The 20,776-nt window shown below is 40.3% G+C and overlaps 1 protein-coding gene across 1 annotated transcript in view; it reads left to right on the top strand.

The window, feature by feature from the left end:
• Window positions 1-20,776, top strand: part of LOC123957568 (storkhead-box protein 2-like) — an 81,156-nt gene that overhangs the window by 49,381 nt on the left and 10,999 nt on the right. Inside the window, exon 2 of the mRNA XM_046030456.1 lies at window positions 9,700-9,852. Coding sequence (XP_045886412.1) covers window positions 9,700-9,852 — 153 coding nt within the window. The remainder of the gene's footprint in view (window positions 1-9,699; window positions 9,853-20,776) is intronic.

Raw genomic sequence — 20,776 nt, 5'->3', positions numbered from 1 at the left:
AGAATGAATTCAGAAGTGGACAGAAACATTTTGTCTGCCAGTTTACGGAGAAATGCATTGAAACTAATGGGGAGGAAGTTTATCATGCAGCAGGACAATGAGCCAAAGCACACTGCCAACAAAACAAAGGACTTCATCAGGGGAAAAAGTGGAAGGTTTTAAACTGGCCAAGTTAACCAGCTGACCTGAACCCAACAGAGCTGCATTTCACCTCCTTAAGAGGAGACTGAAGGGAGAAACACCCCGAAACAAACAAGCACTGACAGAAGCTGCGCTAAAAGCCTGGAATAGCATCACAAATGAAGAATGCAACAGTTTGGTGATGTCGATGGGTCGCAGGCTTGAGGCAGTTGTTGTAAGCAAGGGTTATACCACCAAATATTAAATGTTATTTACTTTAAGATTATTTATTCCATTACTTTTGCTCACCTAAGAATGCTGTGGTCTAATACAAACGGTGAAATGTCCCAAGCTGTTTAACACATCTAGATGTGAATACCAGGAAATTCTGAACTCTTGTCTCATACTCATCTTTTGATCTTAAACCCAAATGTCTTCAGTGAACAACAAAAACAAAGGGATTTGCCTTACCGTTGCAATACTTTTGGAGGGGACTGGAAGTCGTGTTTCCCCACACAGACTATACTTGTTGGACCGTCCAAGTATGTTAAAAGAGAAACACAGAGAGAGACGTTCTCTGGTTTTATACCAAAAGGCCAGGTAAAGCAACCGTGAACACACCTGTTGATGCTGATGTCATTCAGTACCACTGTGGTCTCCATTGTTTCGATAGGCTACTATCACAAGCAAGCTGAGCAGATTAAAGTTAGATATAACCTGCTGGAAACAGGGTCGTGTAGTCTTTCAAATAAAATATACAAATATCCCCCGTCCCCCCTCACAGTTAACGCTCTGTGGGGAAACACTGAGCCGTGTTATTCTGCAGTTTATTTTCACTTGGGTTTTATTCGTACAGAAAGCTCAGTCCAGCAGCCTAACCTGGAGCACTTTTTATTTTGAGATGTGTCTGAGTGAGAGAAGCTCCTGTAACCTGCTGCAGTTTGGAGAAAAATGAAAGTTATTTAATAGTCAGTGTTTTAGAATGAACATAATGAACATATGATAGCATGACAAGCTGATCAGTGTTTATAATACTCTGTTGAACTCTGGAGTCAAGCAGCAGAAATCCACCAACACACCAAGACAGGGAACATCAAGACAAAATATGACAGAAGAGCTTGTTGCTGGGAAACGTATACGTAGCTATAACCAGTAAGATCTAACTACACAACTATCAGTATATATATACTGATATGACTGAATACTATACTTGTAGTATAATCAGTATGTACTATAATAACAGTATCGCCAATACGTAACTGTACATTGAACAGTATGTGGTAATAATTATATCTACGTCCTAATAATGATAATGTACTGTAACTGCACTGTTATATTTATGTAAGCAGTCGTTTCATAGTTCTTAAATGTTCTGTTGACGTGTGTGTGTGTGTGTGTGTGTGTGTGTGTGTGTGTGTCCTACATCCAGCCTTAGTGTTCTATCTGGGTCACACCAGAACCCAGCTGCAGTACTGCAACACCGGCAAAGAGAGCATGTGCAGACACACAGTCACACACACACACAGTGTAGGAGAGATGTATGTGGCAGAGCAGAGACATGCTACAGAGATCTTAAAAGGGAAAAGACTGTAGAGACTGTGTGAGTGTATACCGTGTGTGTGTGTGTGTGTGTGTGTGTGTGTGTGTGTGTGTGTGAATGTACGAGTGATAGCAACAAAGAGCAACTGGGGATGCGTTGTCATGGCAACCCTCTCGGCAGCCCGCCCACAAGCTTGTATGTCGGTGGGCATTACACAGTGAGGGAGGGAAAAAAAAAACACGGGTGCAGAGTGAGGCAGTGTGTGATTGGTCACACCCCCTTGTCTTTGTGTGGCGCAAGGGATTGTGGGTAGGCCTTGACTGAATGCTCATTTGTGTGTGTGAGTGGGAAAAGAGTGAGGGGGGCTGAGTGTGTGTGTGTGAGAACAGAGGAGGACGACGCCTGTGTGTGTGTATGTGTGAGAGGGGAGGGGGAGGAGCAGAGTTTGTGTGTGAGAGAGGGGGATGAGCCAGTGTGTGTGAGAGAGAGAGGGAGAGAGAGCTGCGCTGCCATCAGAAGCTGTGCTGGCCTTTTTAACTGGATTCTGTTTTTTATTAAAGGAGTGGATTACTACCAGCCAAGGTATGAATCTGTCTGTAACACTGTCTGTCTGTCCTCTGTCTGTCTGTCTACCTCACTCTTTCATTTGCAAGCCTGTTAGCAGCAGCTGCTAGTTAGCATTAGCAGCATAGGGTCACAGCTCTACAGAGAGGGAGACACAGAAAGACACGAATGATAGAAGGATGCATGCAGACATACTGTTGGAGACAGAGATAAGGGAGGTTTATAAAAAGCAAGAGAAATGGAGGGAGAGAGAGAATGGGTGAGAGAGGGAGGGAGGAGAGAGCGCATGACAAAAGGAGGGGGTGTGGTTTAGTGCTTTGGACAAAGGAGGCTGGCTGATTGTTTACTACCACTGCAGTGAGAGACATGGTCGATCAATGTTCCATCATTCTCCCTCTGTCACTCTCACTTTCTCTCTTTCTTCGCTCATCACTCTGCTTCACACAGCTGCTCCCCTCCTTCATCCTTTCCACTGCATCAGTTTTTCTCTTCTAATCTCTCTTTCCCTACATAGCATTTCTCTTGTTCCTTTCCTGACTCGCAATGTCTCTCTCTGTTTCTGGACAGTGTTGTAGTAATTGAGCGACGGTGGGTAAGTTAGTGGCTGTTGCCTCAAAATGGCTCTTCTTTACCTCCGATTCAGTGATTTTCTTGCCAGGACTGGGTCAGAGATAGTCATCCTGCTGCAGATTCTGATCCATGCTAATGACATGTGTTTGTAATGACGTGCTAAGCTCTGTCTGTCTGTGTGAGCTAGCTGTCTGCTCTGTGACCATGGTCAGTCTCTTCCCCAGCACTGAGAAGAAATGAAGCACTAGTAGTTATGGGTATGGTACAAGGCAGTGGTAATAGTTTATTAAACCGCTACTACAGCAAGAAAATATAGCAGTTCTAGTGACAGTAGGTTTTAGTTTTAGTGTTAGCAGTAATAAGTAGTAGTAGTCCATAAAAACTGCTGTAGTAGTAAGTAAGTAATGACTGCGGTAGCAGTAGTAGTGTTGGTGATGGTTCATTAATGCAGGGTTTTTTCCGTTTAGGCTGCAGCTTGCATCTTATTTCAGTTAAAGGAACATTCTACAGACTCTACTCAACATGATCAATTCACTTGTCTTGGTTCATACTACTCAGTCTGTGAAAACACTTGTATACTGCCTTGATTCTTCCCCAGAGAGGACATCTGTCCAGAGCTTTGACTAACTGATTACTGACTGGCATAATTGTCCTCCAGCACTTCTGGAGCTTGAGTCACACTAGGACAAAATCTAAGGATATCTCAGGTGCTTCGGTGTTGTACATTCTGTTTAGAATCTCAGAATCTCTCTGACGTCAACACATTTTATGGAGGCAGAATGCTTCCAGTCCAGTCACTGTTGTACCCCTTTCATTGCTGAGATTAGATCAACCTGTCTGACTGCTTGTGTTTCTTTACCTGTGACTTCTTTTTAGTGATCTCACTGTGTTCCCAGATCTCTGTAATTAACTTAGTGAGTACAGTCTTAGTGCTTACACAAATAATGGACAGCACCCAAGTTGGAATATACCAGAATTATAGTATTAATATTAGTAGTACTATTAGTGGTACCAACTATATTAGCAGTGGTAGGAGCTATAGTAGTAGATAGGAATAGTCTTGTTTGTAACAAAGTATAGCAGTAGCTCAAATTTCAGTAGAAGTTGCAGCAATTGTAGTTACTAATAGTTGCTAGTGGTACCGGCACTTCAGATGTAGATGTAATACTGAAGAAGTGTAGCATTTTTAGTAATAATATCGGTAGCTGTAGTATCAATAATTGCAACAGCAAGTAAAAGAATAAATAGTAGCTACTAATTCTAGTACCAATGACAGTAGTAGACAGAGACCGAGAAGTAAGTAGTAGTAGCAGTAAAGGCAGTGCCATCAGCAGTATTAGTACTAATGACTGTAGCAGACAGAGAAGATGAGACATTGTATCAGATCTTGTAGTCTGAACATCAGACTGTTTCTGGACTGACCTCATAGATCACCAATCACTTGAAGAACAAATTTAAAAAAAGAACACATATGGACATTTAATCTTTAATGTTAATATTGTACTTCCCTCTCCATTGTCTCCTTTGGACATATATACTGTAAACGTATACAGTATATATATGTGTGTAAGTCTACTGTATATTACTTTATACTACACTGGACTCATTCTGTGTGTGTGTGTGTGTGTGTGTGTGTGTGTGTGTGTGTGTGTGGCCCTGGCTCCTTTCACACCTCAGCACAGCTGGCCAGTCACGGCGTAAAGTTGGTGTGAATGCCAGATAGTCAGATGTAAAGTTACAGAAATGGTCCCCCCCCCCCCCCCCCCCCCCTTCAATCTGGCATTGGAAAGGTGTAGGGGGAGTAGGGTGACCAGACGTCCCGAAAAATCTGGGACAGTCCTGAATTGCGAGCAGCTGTCCCGACCCCTTTCCGATTTGTCCTGAAAATTAGACCTAACACGAGTTTTGATCATAGCCTAATTAAACATTAAATACTGATCTTTGTATAGTTCTCTTGCTCCAGCAGGGGTTGCAGGTTATCTGTACATTGTGTCAACAGCGTTGTTATAGCCACAAAGTAACACTCGTCGTGCTCTTTTCCCCTCTTTGTTTTCTTGTGGTTAGTGGAAGTTAAAGTCGCGAGGACAGAGAAAGTGAAGCTTCAGGCAGCCACAGCGGAGAGATCTGACACGTGCGTTGCGCAGACAGATGTGACACTGCACTGATGACATGAATAAAATAAATATAAAAATTAGGTAAAAGATCATGACTTACCTACATATCCACAGTTGTGTTTTTCCTAATAACAGACAGGTGACTTTATGAACAAAAATAATTAATTTTAGCGTTGTGTTTTGATTTTCACGTGTGTTAATGTTGATTGACACTCAATTTACCGGTAGCCACGCCCAGAATGTCACCCATTCTCATCTAGGCACCCTAAGGGGGAGAGGTTTCTAAAGCTGTTCAACCCACTGACATGCACTTCTGACAGAGTATACTGGCCCCTTTAGTGTAAAGGCATTATAGGACACAAGAAGAAATGGTCTCTCAGCTGTTCTTTGAAACATGCATGCTTTTCACCCCCACCCCCGCTCGATGTGTGTGTGTGTGTGTTTGTCCTATGATCATGTTACATGTTGATGCCTGCAGCTGTCAGTATATGGACGTGGCAGGTGGTGGTCAGTGTTCTCAGCAGAGCCTCTGCAGCTGTGCTCTGTCCTCTTCTGTCCATCTTCACAGTGTCTCTTATCTGTCTCTGTAAATTCTTTATTTCTGCTGGAAAAAAGAATACTTTGCTACTATGCCTTTGTGTAGTGTAACCACAAACTCATATCAGATACACAAACAAGACTGGAGAAGTCTGCACCAATCTCCACGTCTTTGTAATGTGCCCAATATTAACCTTTGGTGTGATTAGGGATCATTTGTATGTTACAGAAATAGACAACAGGCACCAGGAGCCAAATTGTATTGCATTTCATGTTTAGGATTCACTTTTACGTCTTTGGGGATTTGTGGTTGCTTTTGAAATTAATTACTATAAAAGAACATTTTATATTTCAGTGCAGATGGCTGCAACTAATGATTATTTTCATAGTCAACTAATCTGTTAATTATTTATTCGATTAGTCAACTAGTCACAATTTCTTTTGCCACCCCCTAACCCTAATTAAACCATTTAACTAATTAAATAGCTTTCAAGTGAATTACTGCTCTCCAACACACAGCCTAACTAGCTAACGTTACCATTAAGTGAACGAGGTTTACTATTCAGAATGAACACCAGTATCAACGCCAGGGGGAAACCAGGGAAGAAGACAAGACAGGGTAGGCTACTGTACACTGTAATGTCTATTTAGAATAATAAAGCAACAGCACCCTTTCGTTACTACTTCTGTAGTTTATTTTTCCAAAGTGCTCTAAGTGGAGAATGTTCTGTAAGCTACATCACGAGCCAGATGTTTCTCGATTTACTTTAAAATGTTAAAACATTCCAGTGGTATGAACATTGAAACTATCTCACAGTTGTGGCCTTTCCTCTGCTGCTCTGTTGTTGCTGCTGCAGTGGTCTGTGTAACTGGGACTGTGGGCGTGACGGTGGCTGACCCGCTGCCACCGCTAACCTCGCAGGCACGTGTGGAGCTTCTCAACCCCGAAAACGTTTGGGCACATTTTTGATTCGCCATCAACTTTCGTAAAGCTGCCAATATTCAAGTTCTACACAATTGACTTCTTGCTTCAAAATCTCTCAAAAGTGTATTTAGTGATGAAATCGTGTAAAAAAAGATTCTGCTGTTAGCCTCTTTCTCCGTTGCTTTCCGCTTCTCAGATGAATGCTTCTTCTTTGTGAGGAGTCTAAAGTGCAATTTATACTTCTGCGTCAAATCGACGGCGTAGGTTACCGTTGCCTGACGTGCACCTCCTTCAAAATGTAACTACACGTCGAGTGGACGCGGACCGTAAGCACTGTGATTGGTTGGCTGGGTAGCCTCGCAATGCCTCCGAGCCGACCGGAAGTACCCCGTGCTTTAAAGTAACATTTACTAGCGGCCAAAACGGTGGCTGTAACGCAGTGAATCAATATATTTGACCGTCGCAACCCGAGCGAAATGACTTGTTTCACTATCAGAATGTGATCCATTTGGTCGGTAACATTTGAAAAGGCTACACCAGCAGCACATTTTTATCACAATTTTACCCTCATTTACGTTAGCGGAGTGCTAAACCAGAAGTTAGCCTGCTCGGCTGGCAAAAGTCAACACAGTGGACGCTGCAGCGCTACTGCTGACTAGCGTTTGGGGGTGTAATTGCAGAATGACGGACACACCGACGCACAAGTATAAATGCATGGCTACATGTGTACCCTACGCCATAGGTACGCATGTAGACCCTACGCAGGAGTATAAATGGGCCTTTATAGTCAAGCAGACATAGGAAGCAATACTGCCCCTAGCATTCCATGTAGTGCATTACAGTTAGAAATAAACAACCAGAAATGTTCTTACTAAGAAGATCTCTCCCTTAAACAGCCTCTTTGTGATGATGCGTTGACAATGAAATTTCACTTCAACGATTTTTTTATAATCAACATTGTCGATTACGTCGACTAATCGTTGCAGCCCTAACTCAAAGGTCTGCTTATTAGCTTTTTCAAAGCTTTTTTCAGAACGGTATGGAGCCGGCTCAGGGTTACAGGGTCATCAGTTCTGAGCGGGATTAGCCTATACTTTAAAACTGTTGGACTTGTTTGATTCATTACAAACATCTTCATTGAAAATGCATTTACAGTGTCAATTTACAATGCATTTTTCTTACTGTCACGGCTGGCTCAAAACTGCGACTAAAAAGAACAGTACAATGACACAAACTGCAGGAAAGGTACCATTACTTTTATTTTAAACTAACAAACAACATAATGTTTAAATAATCATATGAAGTGTGGTAATCAGTAGGTCAGTCATGTCAGTCCCCAAAAATTGAGCTTACTTTGCAGAAAAAAGAAAAAATCTTTACAGTTTCAATAGGGACCTCGCACGGTTCGTGCTCGGGCCCTAATGAGGAGCATGGAGCATAGGGAACAGGGTTTACCTCCTCTCTAGCCCTCCCAAAGTGCAACAGGTAGGATCTGCTTTATATATGGAGAACACTGGGCCCCAGGTGGCTCCAATACATGATGATGACGACCCCACCTACTGACACCTACAACAGAACACACACATGAACACTTAGCTACCTGACAGAGACAAGGACGTCCCAGGGATGTCCCACTTACTAGTTGGGTTGGACATTGAAATAACTTAATTGTAAAATAACATCAAACAACAAGCCAGAGCAAGGGACAACAACTTTTGCGCGCTTAAACCCCATTTCCACCTGGTATTAACATCTTATCTCGATAAAGAAAACAGATGTTAATACAGTTGTAAATGCAGCAGAACACATTGTGAATGGAATGAGATTAGATCAGCAAGACCACTTCTGGGGCCGGTTTCACAAAGCTATTTTTGACTGGTCCGCAGTGTTAGACTAGTCTAAAATTTGCTCATAGACACAAGAGCCCCTGTCGGCCACCTGAGTTTCCCCCACTCTGCCTGGTTCTGTCCAAACAATGCTCTGAAGCCGTCGGTGACATCCAGACAATCTCAATGCCGATAGGCTATCGTGACACAGCGTCATGCGACTTCCTAGCTCGAGTTTAAAATTTTCAACTCACACGAAGGCCTTTGCGTCGCCGGCAGCGGCCCATCCACACCACCCGACAGGAAATCGCGTCTCTCTGCTTCTTTGCATTGACTTTGTATGTAATCGCGCCGCCCCTAACGCTCTCTTCTGAAAGCACCATTAGGGTTGTCCCACCTTTAAATCGTCCAGGGCTCTTGCAGACTTTCCTTTAGTCTGCATCTCTGCAGACTTTAGTTAGGGAATTACCCACAGTTCATATAATTGTGATTAAACACAGGTTTAAACAAACATGGAAGGAGCAAGCAAACAAAAAAAGATGCTGTTTTAAAAATGTAAATTGATTATTTGAAAATGACCTCTGACCCACTCTTTTTTCAACTCCACGTGCTCAGAATGCTCCTTCAAAAACGCAAGGGGCCCAGGGCGCATAAACAGCGTGCAGAACGCTCACTGCCAATAGAAAAGAATTTAAAAAAGGCACCCTTCCCTGCAAAAAACACATTCTGGCCTAACTAAGGGATGGTTCAGGACTCACCTGAGCCAGCCCTAACTATAAGCTTTATCAAAGAGGAAAGTCTTAAGCCTACTCTTAAATGTGGAGATGGTGTCTGCCTCCTGAACCCAAACTAGAACCTGGTTCCACAGGAGAGGAGCTTGATAGCTGAACGCTCTGGCTCCTAGTCTACTTTTGGAGACTCTATGTATGAGATAGCCTTTTCACAGATGCAAATGAACAAGTCAAAACCACCTGACACACACCTGACATAGATACATCACGGTGTGTGTGAGAGAGATAGGGAGTGAACAGACTGTATAAAACATGGACGTAGTGTCCCTGATGTCACCAGCAAGAGCCGAAGAGCTCAAGGTGAGCAGCTCCGGCTGTCACGATCTTGGCAGTGCCAGACTCTGGCTAATACAAAAATGGGCAAAGAGATGGACCTGAGGCGGCCGAATGAAGCCTGGCTGCTGAACCAGCTAGCGTGATTAGCAAAATTAGCTATAAAGACCTAAACGTTTTTTGTACCAGGCTGTAAACATGTTTCTTTCTGTTGAAAAGTTGACCATTTTAAGATTTGGGTCTGTGGGGACTGACTGTCTTAAGTGGGAATGAAATACAATAAAGGTCCCCAGCCAGACACCCAGGGCAGCCAGGGGTTTTACTCTTATATTTCTTAGACAGATTTGAGACATCAGACTGCATGGTATTGTCTTACAGGTTGTGGGTATCGCAGATTTTAATCCAGAACTCAAAGTGACTGATTTCTGTCTTTTCACAGGTGATGTGTCACCCATCAGTATGTCCCCCATCAGCCAATCGCAGTTCATCCCTTTGGGAGAGGTATTGCTATTGGCTATCTCTGCTATGAACTCAGCCCATAAGCCTGTCACTCAGGAGGCCCTAACTGAACACCTGCAGACATGTTTTCCAGGTAACATCAGCTCGCTGTTTCTTACTGTGTCTTTTCTCTTGGGTTGTATTTTCATGTTGTGAGACTGTACATCTCACAGAGAAATATTAGACTTTATCTGATTGCTGTGGTTGCTAGTTACATTGCAGATTAAGTGTTGGGTATTTAAAACATATTGGACTAAACATCAGGTGGTATTTATTTTTTTAATGGCCGGTATTTTGTTGCACTTTCGAAGGCCTTCAGAGTGCCACCTGTGCCACCCATAACATTCACTAGACCTGTTTCAGAACACAAACAAAAAAAGTAATTTTAACGATCAGCCAACCTGAGGAAATTACTATTAAAATCTAGCTTTACAAAGCTTACATTGTTCAGTTTTCAGTATTAATTTAGATAAATGTTAAAGGTACAATATATAACATTTCCACATTAATATGTCTAAAAATGACTAGCCCTACGTTATATATTTTATTGAGTTTTGTACTTACATTATCCCAAATGTTTCACTGTGTCAACAATGTGTGTATCTGTGAGTGTCAGTCAAAGCTAGGTTTCCCGCTTTAGAAAACTTGCGTCATGTCACCAAAGCAATTGCACTTGTATGATGTAATTACAAGCAACCCACACACACACACACACACACACACACACACACACACACACACACACACATATACACACACAGCTGTCTGTCCAGGTACTATCGATGAGTTTATGTCTCAGTCTGTCTCAGTCATCTCCCCAGACTGATTTTGAGGGATTATTTCTCCCATTTCCCTCCCACAATTTTATCAAAACCAGATAAAGGAGGTGGAAAGCAAAACTAACTGAAACCTCTTCAGATCTGGCATAAATCTCACCACAAATCAACACACAATTTAACTTCAGCACCTCCGATAAAGTGCAGCTCAAAGCCCAAACAGAGCAAGTTTGTGCTTCAGTTTTTGTATTTTTATGCTGCAAAACTCTACCAGTTATGTAACCACTCTCTGCAACTCACAGTGCGAGAGGGGATCCACCTGATTACTATCATGGTGTAGGCCAGTGTTGCATGAGCTGGGTGGAGATGATTTACGCCATGAGTCGACCAGTTATAAATTTGTTTTTCTCTGCGTGAGAAAATTGATGTGGTTGTGAGAGTGTGTGAAAAGTGTCAGTTGCATGAGTCTCAATGCGTGAGAATTAGCAGCTCTGATATCCTGAGACAGCTTTTACCTCAATGAGAAATATTGTCACGTTTTATATCGTGGCGAGAGATCTTGTTACACCCCTACTTGCAAATGGACATTAAATGCCATTCCATTGAAAAATAAGTATTGGATGTGATTTTGGGCCATTGTGCTCTTGTAATATTCATACTTACTCATATTCGTTTTTCTGCACTGATAGAGCAGAAAAATGTGCTTTTGGACTTGAAACTTGACCTGGACCAAAATACTTAAAAACAGCTCTGACAGAGAGCTAAAATGACATTACATTAACTTTTATTTATGACCTTTTTGTCCCATCGACAGAAAATAATTTCCTTGATCTGGTCAGTTGTTATGCTGAAAGGCAAACGCCGACCAATTGATTTTCACGAATCGCGTGTATCTAGGTGACTGGATACACGGTTAATCATCAAGAAATAGTTTATAGTAACATAGTAAATAGTAATATAGTAATAGTAAATGTTTTTCTCTCTGTGAAACCACAAAACACAGACATCTCACTCTGATAAAGAAAGCAAATAATGCATTCTTTGCACAAATGTCAGGTTCTGTAGGTTGTGTCTTTGACTTTAGCGTGGAGAACATTTGTAAAATCACATCAAAGCAATTACTCCACTTGTGATTGTTTAACAATGTATTGCATTAGCGTGAAGTAGTTTAAAGATTTTGTCTCTGTTTTGTTGAAAATATCAGGATTTATCTGTTATTTTACCATGTAAATTTAGATTTCCTTTGATGAAATAAACCAAAGATGTAACATGCTCTTATTTCTTCCAAAATGACAGAGTCAACAAGTTATTGTAATGCTGGTCGTATATACTAAAGTGTACAGTAGGGCTGCACTATCTGAAGAAAAAGTCATATTGCAATCAAAACGAGCATAAGAAGAGAGACAAAAAATTGTACTATAATGTTTTTAAATAACTAACTAATATTTTACCAAATAAAATAAATCACAAAAAATAGACATTTTTGCAAACTTGCTTAACAGTACAACGAAATTATGGCGTAAACACTTGTAAACATCTTTGTATTTGTGTTTTGTCCAGGGACATATGCATGATACACCAGCAGCACCCACACAACCAGCACCAACTTTGTGCCGTGAACAAGATTACTGAACAATATTTACAACAATAACTTTAGTAAAAGATGTAAAACAGGGGGAACGTGTTGCTCTCTGAAAGAGGTGGTCCACTGCAGAGACACTATGTACAACCCGGAGGAGGAACTAGTATAAATGAGTCTGTTAGTTATCATATTATAACATTAAATAAAAAGCATAATGTTAATTTAATAATATACTGTTAGTGTTATATATTATTGATATAATGTTACTATATTGATACATAGCTTACCACTAGTAAAATATTAATTCCGGTTACATTGGTCTCAAATTTTTATGTCCCGTCCCATCCAGGCTGTGATTGGTTGGGTCACAAAAAGTGACGTTGACAAGTGCATCGGTTTTATGAAAAGTTGAACATGTTTCAACAAAGGCACCAATAGAGCTTAATAGAAAGCTAGCCAAACCAGGCTTGTTTTCTCCATACTGTCTTCTATCTCACCACTTGAGCTGACGACGCAGCTCTGTTGTAGGTTGTAGTCTTTACTCTCACACTGTGCTGGTGAAACATTTTTCTAGTTTGCAATTATCTATTTTTAGGGCCACATGCAAGTGAAATGGTCACACTGTAGAGCCCTCTGTGGGTGTGGATAATGAGCAGACTGCGATTTCACACACACAGCACACTTTTTTGTTTAATTCAAATGCACTCTTATGCAGTCTTGTAATCACACAGGATGACATTGCTATTGTGTTTAGTGTGAGATTAGCCCTTGTGTATAGTAAATATATGGCCAGTTGGTATGTCTGTGAAGTGTTTAGATGTGAAGCCAAAGAGTAATTTCCACACGTGAACAATGTTTAAACTAATACCCATGAAAAATAATACATCCTTGGTATTGACAACTCAGCATATCTGCTTCAATTTGTATCTCTGACAAAATAATCACCAAGAAATAAAAAGTATCATTTACTATTTTAAAAAAGTCGCTGCATAGTACACGCCAACCAACTCAGCAAAGTCAGCCATAGCACCTGAACACTGAGAGAGGTATTTCCTGCAGTATTTGATAGTGGAGGTGCTCCACTTCACCTGAAAAAAAGCCTGATCAGTAACAAACAAGTCCGACACCCAACAGACAGAGTCGGCATCAAGTGGAAGTTAGTTTAAAGTTTTTATTGACCAGCTGGACTTCATCATCATCAATAGCGGGGATCACACGGGGGGGTAGCACCAGTATCCTGGGGGAATCCTGGAGAGTACAGGTGAACTAGTTAGCAAGCAGGCAAAGTAGTTAAACAGAAAACTAAAAGCTAGCTAAAAGAATGTTAAATGGCTAACTCTAGCTGAAATCACATTTAGCCATCTTGCACTGGTGAAAATGCTCCTTTTCTCTCAGTGACTGGAGGGTTGTGTCATTGTTTGATTGACAACAGCCAGCAGGCTAAACCCCAGCAGGGGATCAAGAGACGCAATAAAAAAACTTGAGCTGTAGCTTACAAGCCATGAGCAGATAGCATATTGTTAGTGCTATTGAAGAGTAAGGACCACAGCAGCCTCTAAACTGACAAAGGTGATGTTTGCAGGTACGTTAACATGCTGGTGAATGTCCTGCAGCAGCAGCAGCAAACTTTAGCAGGAAAGATAATGTGGGTTGTTGTCTGCAGTTGTTGTGATGTGTAGCAGGCTGCTGTCTGGCTCAATGTGACTGTCTCTCTATGATACAACAATGGCATTACTGCTTTACACAAATATGGTTTAAAATGAAGCCTTTTGATTAACTGTATGGAAACAAGTTATCCATCTAGGTACACAGCACCTGTGGCTTACAGAGTAGATGTGTATGCTGTAGCAGAAAGAAAAGCAATTTAATTTAAGTTTGACATCCAGCTTCAGTCACTGTAAGTGACAAGAATGCAAACTTGCTCAGATCTTTCTGTCTGAAATCAATCTGGAAAAAAAAGAGCTCTAGCCTTAACACGGTCAGTCCCAGGGTCCCTACATCTTGTATGATTTTTTTCAAAACACATTTAAAGTGATGTTGATGAAGGGTACTTGAGTTCCTCTGACAGGACTGTGTGGGATTTGGAACCACTGGTTCAAAAAGGACCTACTTCATAGTGAAAGGTAAACTGAGTCTACTCTACACTCTCTCACACAGTCACTATGCCCGCACCTGACACATGGGGAGTGTACAGGATCATTCTGCTTTATTACATCTTTGATCTTATTTGACGATTACTTCTATCAGTACTGATAACATACACTGAACAAAATTATAAACACAACACTTTTCTTTTTGCCCTCATTCATCATGAGCTGAACTCAAAGATGTAAGACTTTCTCTATGTACACAAAAGGCCTATTTCTCTCAAATATTGTTCACAAATCTGTCAAAATCTGTTAGTGAGCACTTCGGTGGCATTGTGCTGTGTGATGGAACTTCACATTTTGGAGTTGCCTTTTATTGTGGCCAGCCTATATGAGGGACCAAAAATGACATATCTATAAATTAATAAATAAATAAATGCAGAAATAAATTAAAATTAAATATATTTTTGTAATAAAAAGGCTATTTCTGTACTTATTTCTGTATTTATTTATGCATTTCTACATGCATTTATTTCTGTATTTCTACATTTATTTATATATTTATTTCTGTATTTCTATATTTATCTATGCCTGTGTGCGTATGCTAATTGAGTGGGTGGTGCCAACGTCAGTCTGAAGCAGGATTGGTCATAGCGATGTGATCAGATCTACTTCTACTGTCTTGACTTCACTGGAGAGTGGGTTGTAGCCAATTCTGTGGTCTGGTCACTGCCACTAGGGGCGCTAAAGATAGTGGTCGGGGCAACACGGCCACTGGTCAAAATGCATTATCACAGTAATGCATTATTGCATATATTGCCAGTTTACTTTTTATTGAATTATACTACAAGGTTAGCTACATAGTAAAGTCAGCAGTAAGTCTGAACATTTAGAGTGTAAGTTAATATTTAAAACTACACCAAACTAAAAAATGCAAATCACGTTCTACACTAAGTAAGAAATAACATCCACTGTTCATAATTTACTCCTATTAATTCACTCTTCAGGAGTGTTAAACTTTTTCAATGACTCCTGCAAGTCATAAAACTCACCAACATTTACTCACCTTAAGTGTTATTCTTGCCAAACACTTTGTTGAAATAAAAATCTAAATAACTACATTCTAGGGTTTTACAATGCTCTACCATGTCCAGCTTACACTTAAAACAAGGAAACCTTTTAATGTTTGCAGGGGAAAAAAACAACAACCACCATAACATCCATGTAATCCATACAATTTATTAAAAATAAAAACTTTTAACCTCAAGGTTTAGTTATTCTTGAGTGACAGCTCATTTAGCACTCGCTATTAAACTGCACATTCATTTTAAATACTGAAATTGTTGTTAAAAGACGTGGTACATGTAAAATCTCTCTTAATACTGAAATTGTTGTTTAAAGTGCATTCCAGGGGAGAATTGTAGCCCATAACAAACGCCATTATCATGCCATCATTTGGAATCTACTAACCAAAATCTACCAAATAAGCCCTGAGAGAGTTGTGATGCCGAAGTGTGCCTGCTGTGTGTTTGTGTTGAATGTGTGTCAGGAGATTTTAGAGTGAGAATTGTGTTTGAGATTCCAGCTTCCTGTAAAAACAGAATGTCTCCTGGAATCCATCTACTGTGCTGATTTAAAACTTTCTGTACCTACGAGTCATTCCAACACCAAAATATGTGAAAATGGGGCCCAGGTTTAAAAATCATGAGATTATCCTTTAACCACCTGATACGCCACAAGCTGAAACACAACAGTGGCCTGGTGGACTGGGAAGAGCTGGAAGAGGTTGTCCCCTTGGAATCTAAGTGTAGTTCAGCAGAGAGAGGGAGGAGAGAACAAATAAACACCATGTGCTGGTTTTTCACAATCAAAGTACCCATCCCTAGCTAGCAAAGCTAAAGGCATTAAGTTACATTAAGGTCCTCCTGCTGTGTTGCATTAAATGCTTTTTTCTCTAAAAAATTTAAAGATTGTTTAGCAGGCTTTTTACATGTAAAGGTTTTATTGCACTTTTAGTAATGAATATTTACCAACTGGACTTCACAGTACTTTTGCCTTTAAGGGCTTTGCTCATGTATTTAATGGCACATTGAAGCTAACGTTAGCCATCAACTCTGTCACGTTCGCCCTTCGGAATTCTGTGTTTTAAGACATACAGCCAGCTGCAGTGTAGGTGGACATCAATATTAAGTTGTTCTACAATGTGGCTTCTATTGAAATGCAAAACAATGATTTAATAAGTAATTTAGAGACACTTACCACAGACTTTCGACAAGGAAAATGGCGCAGTAAAAAGATTCCTGTTGGTTGAAGGTTGAAATCCCAGAGAAGGAGTTGGATGGGGCTTTCCGGAGTAATTCTTTCATCAAGTCTTTTAAATACGAAACACTACACCAACAGTGGAAGCTTACTTACTCTAGCTGTTGTTGTAATAACCATGGAAGAATCCATGTACTTTGACACTGAATATGTTTGACTAAAGGAATCTACTGTGTAGCTGGCTTGTGTCACGTAGATGAATCACTTGCTTTTGTTTGGTTTACGATGCGGCCCCCAGCTAACCAATCCTGCTTCAGACTGATGTTGGCACCACCCACTCTATTAGCATACATGCGCAGGGAAAAATAAATGTGGAAATGTGGAAATACAGAAATAAATAAATGTAGAAAAATTCAGAAATAAATAAATGTAGAAAAATTCAGAAATAAATACAGAAATAAATAAATGTGGAAATACAGAAATAAATACAGAAATAGCCTTTTTTAATTACAAAAATATATTTAATTTTAATTTATTTCTGCATTTATTTATTTATTTATTCATTTATAGATATGTCATTTTTGGTCCCTCATAAGCCTAAAGCACACCTGTGCAATCCCCATGCTGTCTGATCAGCATCTTGATATGCCACACCTGTGAGGTGGATGGATTATCTCGGCAAAGGAGAAGTACTCACTGACACAGATTTTGACAGATTTGTGAACAATATTAGAGAGAAATAGGCCTTTTGTGTACACAGAGAAAGTCTTAGATCTTTCAGTTCAGCTCATGATGAATGGGGGCAAAAACAAAAGTGTTGCTTATGTTTGTGTGTTGTGGTGTTTTGTAATTTTGATCAGTGTAATATTCCCCAAGTTAATTTTTACTTACATGCTATTTACTATTACACCAAGTTTAAACACTGACATCGCTAACAAGTGTGACCAGTCAGCATAAGCAGTCAGATGATCGCAAAGGCTGGAAAAAGACAAAATGTGTCAACTTTATTAGGAAAACAGAGAACAGCAGGTGAGAGATTATCAACAACATTTCAGGTGCGCTCGCTTTTACTTTTACAGGCAGATCAAATCAAAAGCTTGCTTGTGCTTTCAGCATACCAACCGGTCTGGACCATAGACTGTATGTAAAGATGGGCGACATAACAGCACCCAGAAGTGAAGCCAAAACATCTGTATTGCCCCCTGGTGGCTGGCTGCAGTACTGGTCATAAACTCCACCACCTCCAAGTTAGCGGATGGGATTTGAGCCAAACGAAAAAATCAAAGTACACATGAAATGCATTTTCCCCAAAGATGGTTTTTGTCGCTTTACACTGTTCTTGTCACGCTGAAGTTTGTTGTGATGAGTTTGGTTTCAATGAGTTCTTTGGTGCTCTGAAAAGGGGTTTTTTACATCCTGATTGACAACTGAGCCCTGCTCCCCTTATGCTAGTACAGTGTTGTTCCTCTACCATACATTTGGTGTGAGTGTGTTGATTTCAGGATTAGCCTGTCCTGTATCCCGAACAGCAGCTTTCAGACACAGCCTGCTTCTGTCTCTACCTTCTTCCCTCTACTCATCTTCTTATCAACAAGATGGAGAGGGAAAGGGACGGACAAACACTGTGTGTGTGTGTGTGTGTGTTTCTGTGTGTGCAGTCTCTCTGTCTGCATGGTGTTGCATCACTCTGGCCGGGCTGAAAGGCTGCTATGATGTAATTGGCAGTAATACCTCCAGACTGACAGAGGGAGAGAGAGCAGGAGATACTGAGTTGAGAGAGAGCGAGGGAGAGGTTAGTGGAGGGGGGGGGGGTTAGTAGAAGGAGGAGAGAGAGCAGGAAAATGGAAGAGAGGATATATGAGAAAGAGATGAGAACAAAATAGGAAGAGTTTAGAAGCAGAACAGCTGTCTGGACATTTGTAAATTGAAATTAAAGCATCTAGTGGAGAAAAATTAATGTGTGCCTTATACTGCAGTTCTTCCAATGGCCACTTGAGGCTTCAAAAGCGAGTCAGTCCCTGTAGAAGAACCCCGTGTTAAAACCCCCAACTTTAAAGCAGAAATAAACATGTTTACAGCCTGGTACAAAAACAGTTTTGGTCTGGATAATTTCCCCCTTTATGAAAGCTGTGAGGGGGGTGAATTTTATATAACTCAACTATTTAAATTCTATTGAGGCTTACCGTTTTGCATGATTAAGGATGTGGCCACTTTGAGTGACAGGTGGGTGCCCTCTCAGGGGGCTAGCCGCTAGGTTCAGCAACCAGGCTTCATTTGTCAACCTCAGTTCCACCTGTTCAGAATCAGGCACAGCCGCCCACATTGAACTTCACAACTATGGGTGACTTGCCGGATACTACATCTACGTCCTGCATTAACATACGGGCTATGGAATGCACACACTGTCCTCTATCATTCACAGGCGGTTTCCATTAGCAAGAGCTCAAAGATAATTCAGGGAATTGGTTCCAAAAACATTTCTGTTTCTAAACAGAAAAATTTGGATATATTGTGTTAATTTTGATTCTTCTCCTTGCTTTAAAATATCATGACATCAATCATGAATATGGGTTTTTGCCCTCTTCATCATATGTCCACATGCTAAAACCGTTATTCATTAGTTAGTATCATCTTGATTAGGTTGCTTCATCTGTATGCCTCCAGATGTACCCAACCAAAACTTCAGCTGCTTTAGAATGTAGCAAAAATTATTCTTGCATGAACAACAAACTTAAGCACATAACTACAGTTCCTTTAATTGTTACTAACACTTTCTCAGCAGGCATTGTCAGCCTTCTCAGTATACTTGAGAATGATCTGCTCAACTTGCTTGATATTTAAGATGCTTTAATTTCAGTTTACAGATGTCCAGACAGCTGATATATCAGAAATGATGAACAAAGGCATTGACATGGAAACAGGTATAGAAGTTTAGTACAGTACAACTGTAGTGTAACTGGAAGGATCATACAGCACCTAGGGCTGGGCGATATGGCCAAAAATGTTATCGCGATAAAAACATTTCATATCATTCGATATCGATGATTATCACGATAAATGTCGAATCATTATTTCTTTCAAGTTTAAAGGCTGATTTTTGCTCCTGAGTTAAAATTGAAGAAACCAGATGGTCAATTATTATTATGGGTTTAAACTTTTCTTGGTGGTCAGAATGTGACAAACACTTGATGCCAAACAGTGGATCATTTAACAAATCTGAGGTAGAATATTCAAAACTATTATGATAAAATCTTTTTCAGCAAATATGTTTAGTAAATCTTTTTCAGTTCCTTTTCAAAAATAAATATTTTTAATAGAAAAATTTAGGGCTAATTTGTTTGTGATTCAAATGAATTAAATCAAAGATTTATTGACGATATATTGGACATTTATTATATTGTTATTGAGGAAAATTATATTGCGATAATTATGATAATTGTTTTATTGCCCAGCTCTAACAGTACAATATAATACAGTATTTCTTATTGTCATAGGTAAGATGTATTGAAAAGACGAGACATCTCTAGTGAAAAAGCCATAACCACATAAAAAGTTGAGTGAACACAGTGTCAGTCTGAACAAGGTAATAGAGAGGAATGAGACATGATGGTAACAGTGCACACATTCCGGCAGTCTCTCCTCGAAGGCATTAATGGTGTTGCACTCGGTTGTACATGTAAAAGTGACAAGTAGTTCTGTGGAGACACAGTCCCCTAATTCTGCTGATGCTCTGAGACAATCTGACAAGATCTTTGTTTAAAGCATACTGAGGTCTTCTGTAAAGGGATGCAGGCTCTATTCAGACTTATAATCCCACAGTGAAAAGCTAGTTTGTTCTTTTTACATGTACAGTGAGGAAAATAAGTATTTGAACACCCTGCTATTTTGCAAGTTCTCCCACTTAGAAATCATGGAGGGGTCTGAAATTGTCATCGTAGGTGCATGTCCACTGTGAGAGACATAATCTAAAAGAAAAATATCCAGAAATCACAATGTAGGATTTTTTAACTATTTATTTGTATGATACAGCTGCAAATAAGTATTTGAACACCTGAGAAAATCAATGTTAATATTTGGTACAGTAGCCTTTGTTTGCAGTTACAGAGGTCAAACGTTTCCTGTAGTTTTTCACCAGGTTTGCACACACTGCAGGAGGGATTTTGGCCCACTCCTCCACACAGATCTTCTCTAGATCAGTCAGGTTTGTGGGCTGTCGCTGAGAAACACGGAGTTTGAGCTCCCTCCAAAGATTCTCTATTGGGTTTAGGTCTGGAGACTGGCTAGGCCACGGCAGAACCTTGATATGCTTCTTAC

The sequence above is a fragment of the Micropterus dolomieu genome, linkage group LG19 (assembly GCF_021292245.1).
Source record: "Micropterus dolomieu isolate WLL.071019.BEF.003 ecotype Adirondacks linkage group LG19, ASM2129224v1, whole genome shotgun sequence".
Classification (NCBI taxonomy): Eukaryota; Metazoa; Chordata; class Actinopteri; order Centrarchiformes; family Centrarchidae; genus Micropterus; species Micropterus dolomieu.
This window is presented reverse-complemented; position numbering and strand designations above follow the sequence as displayed.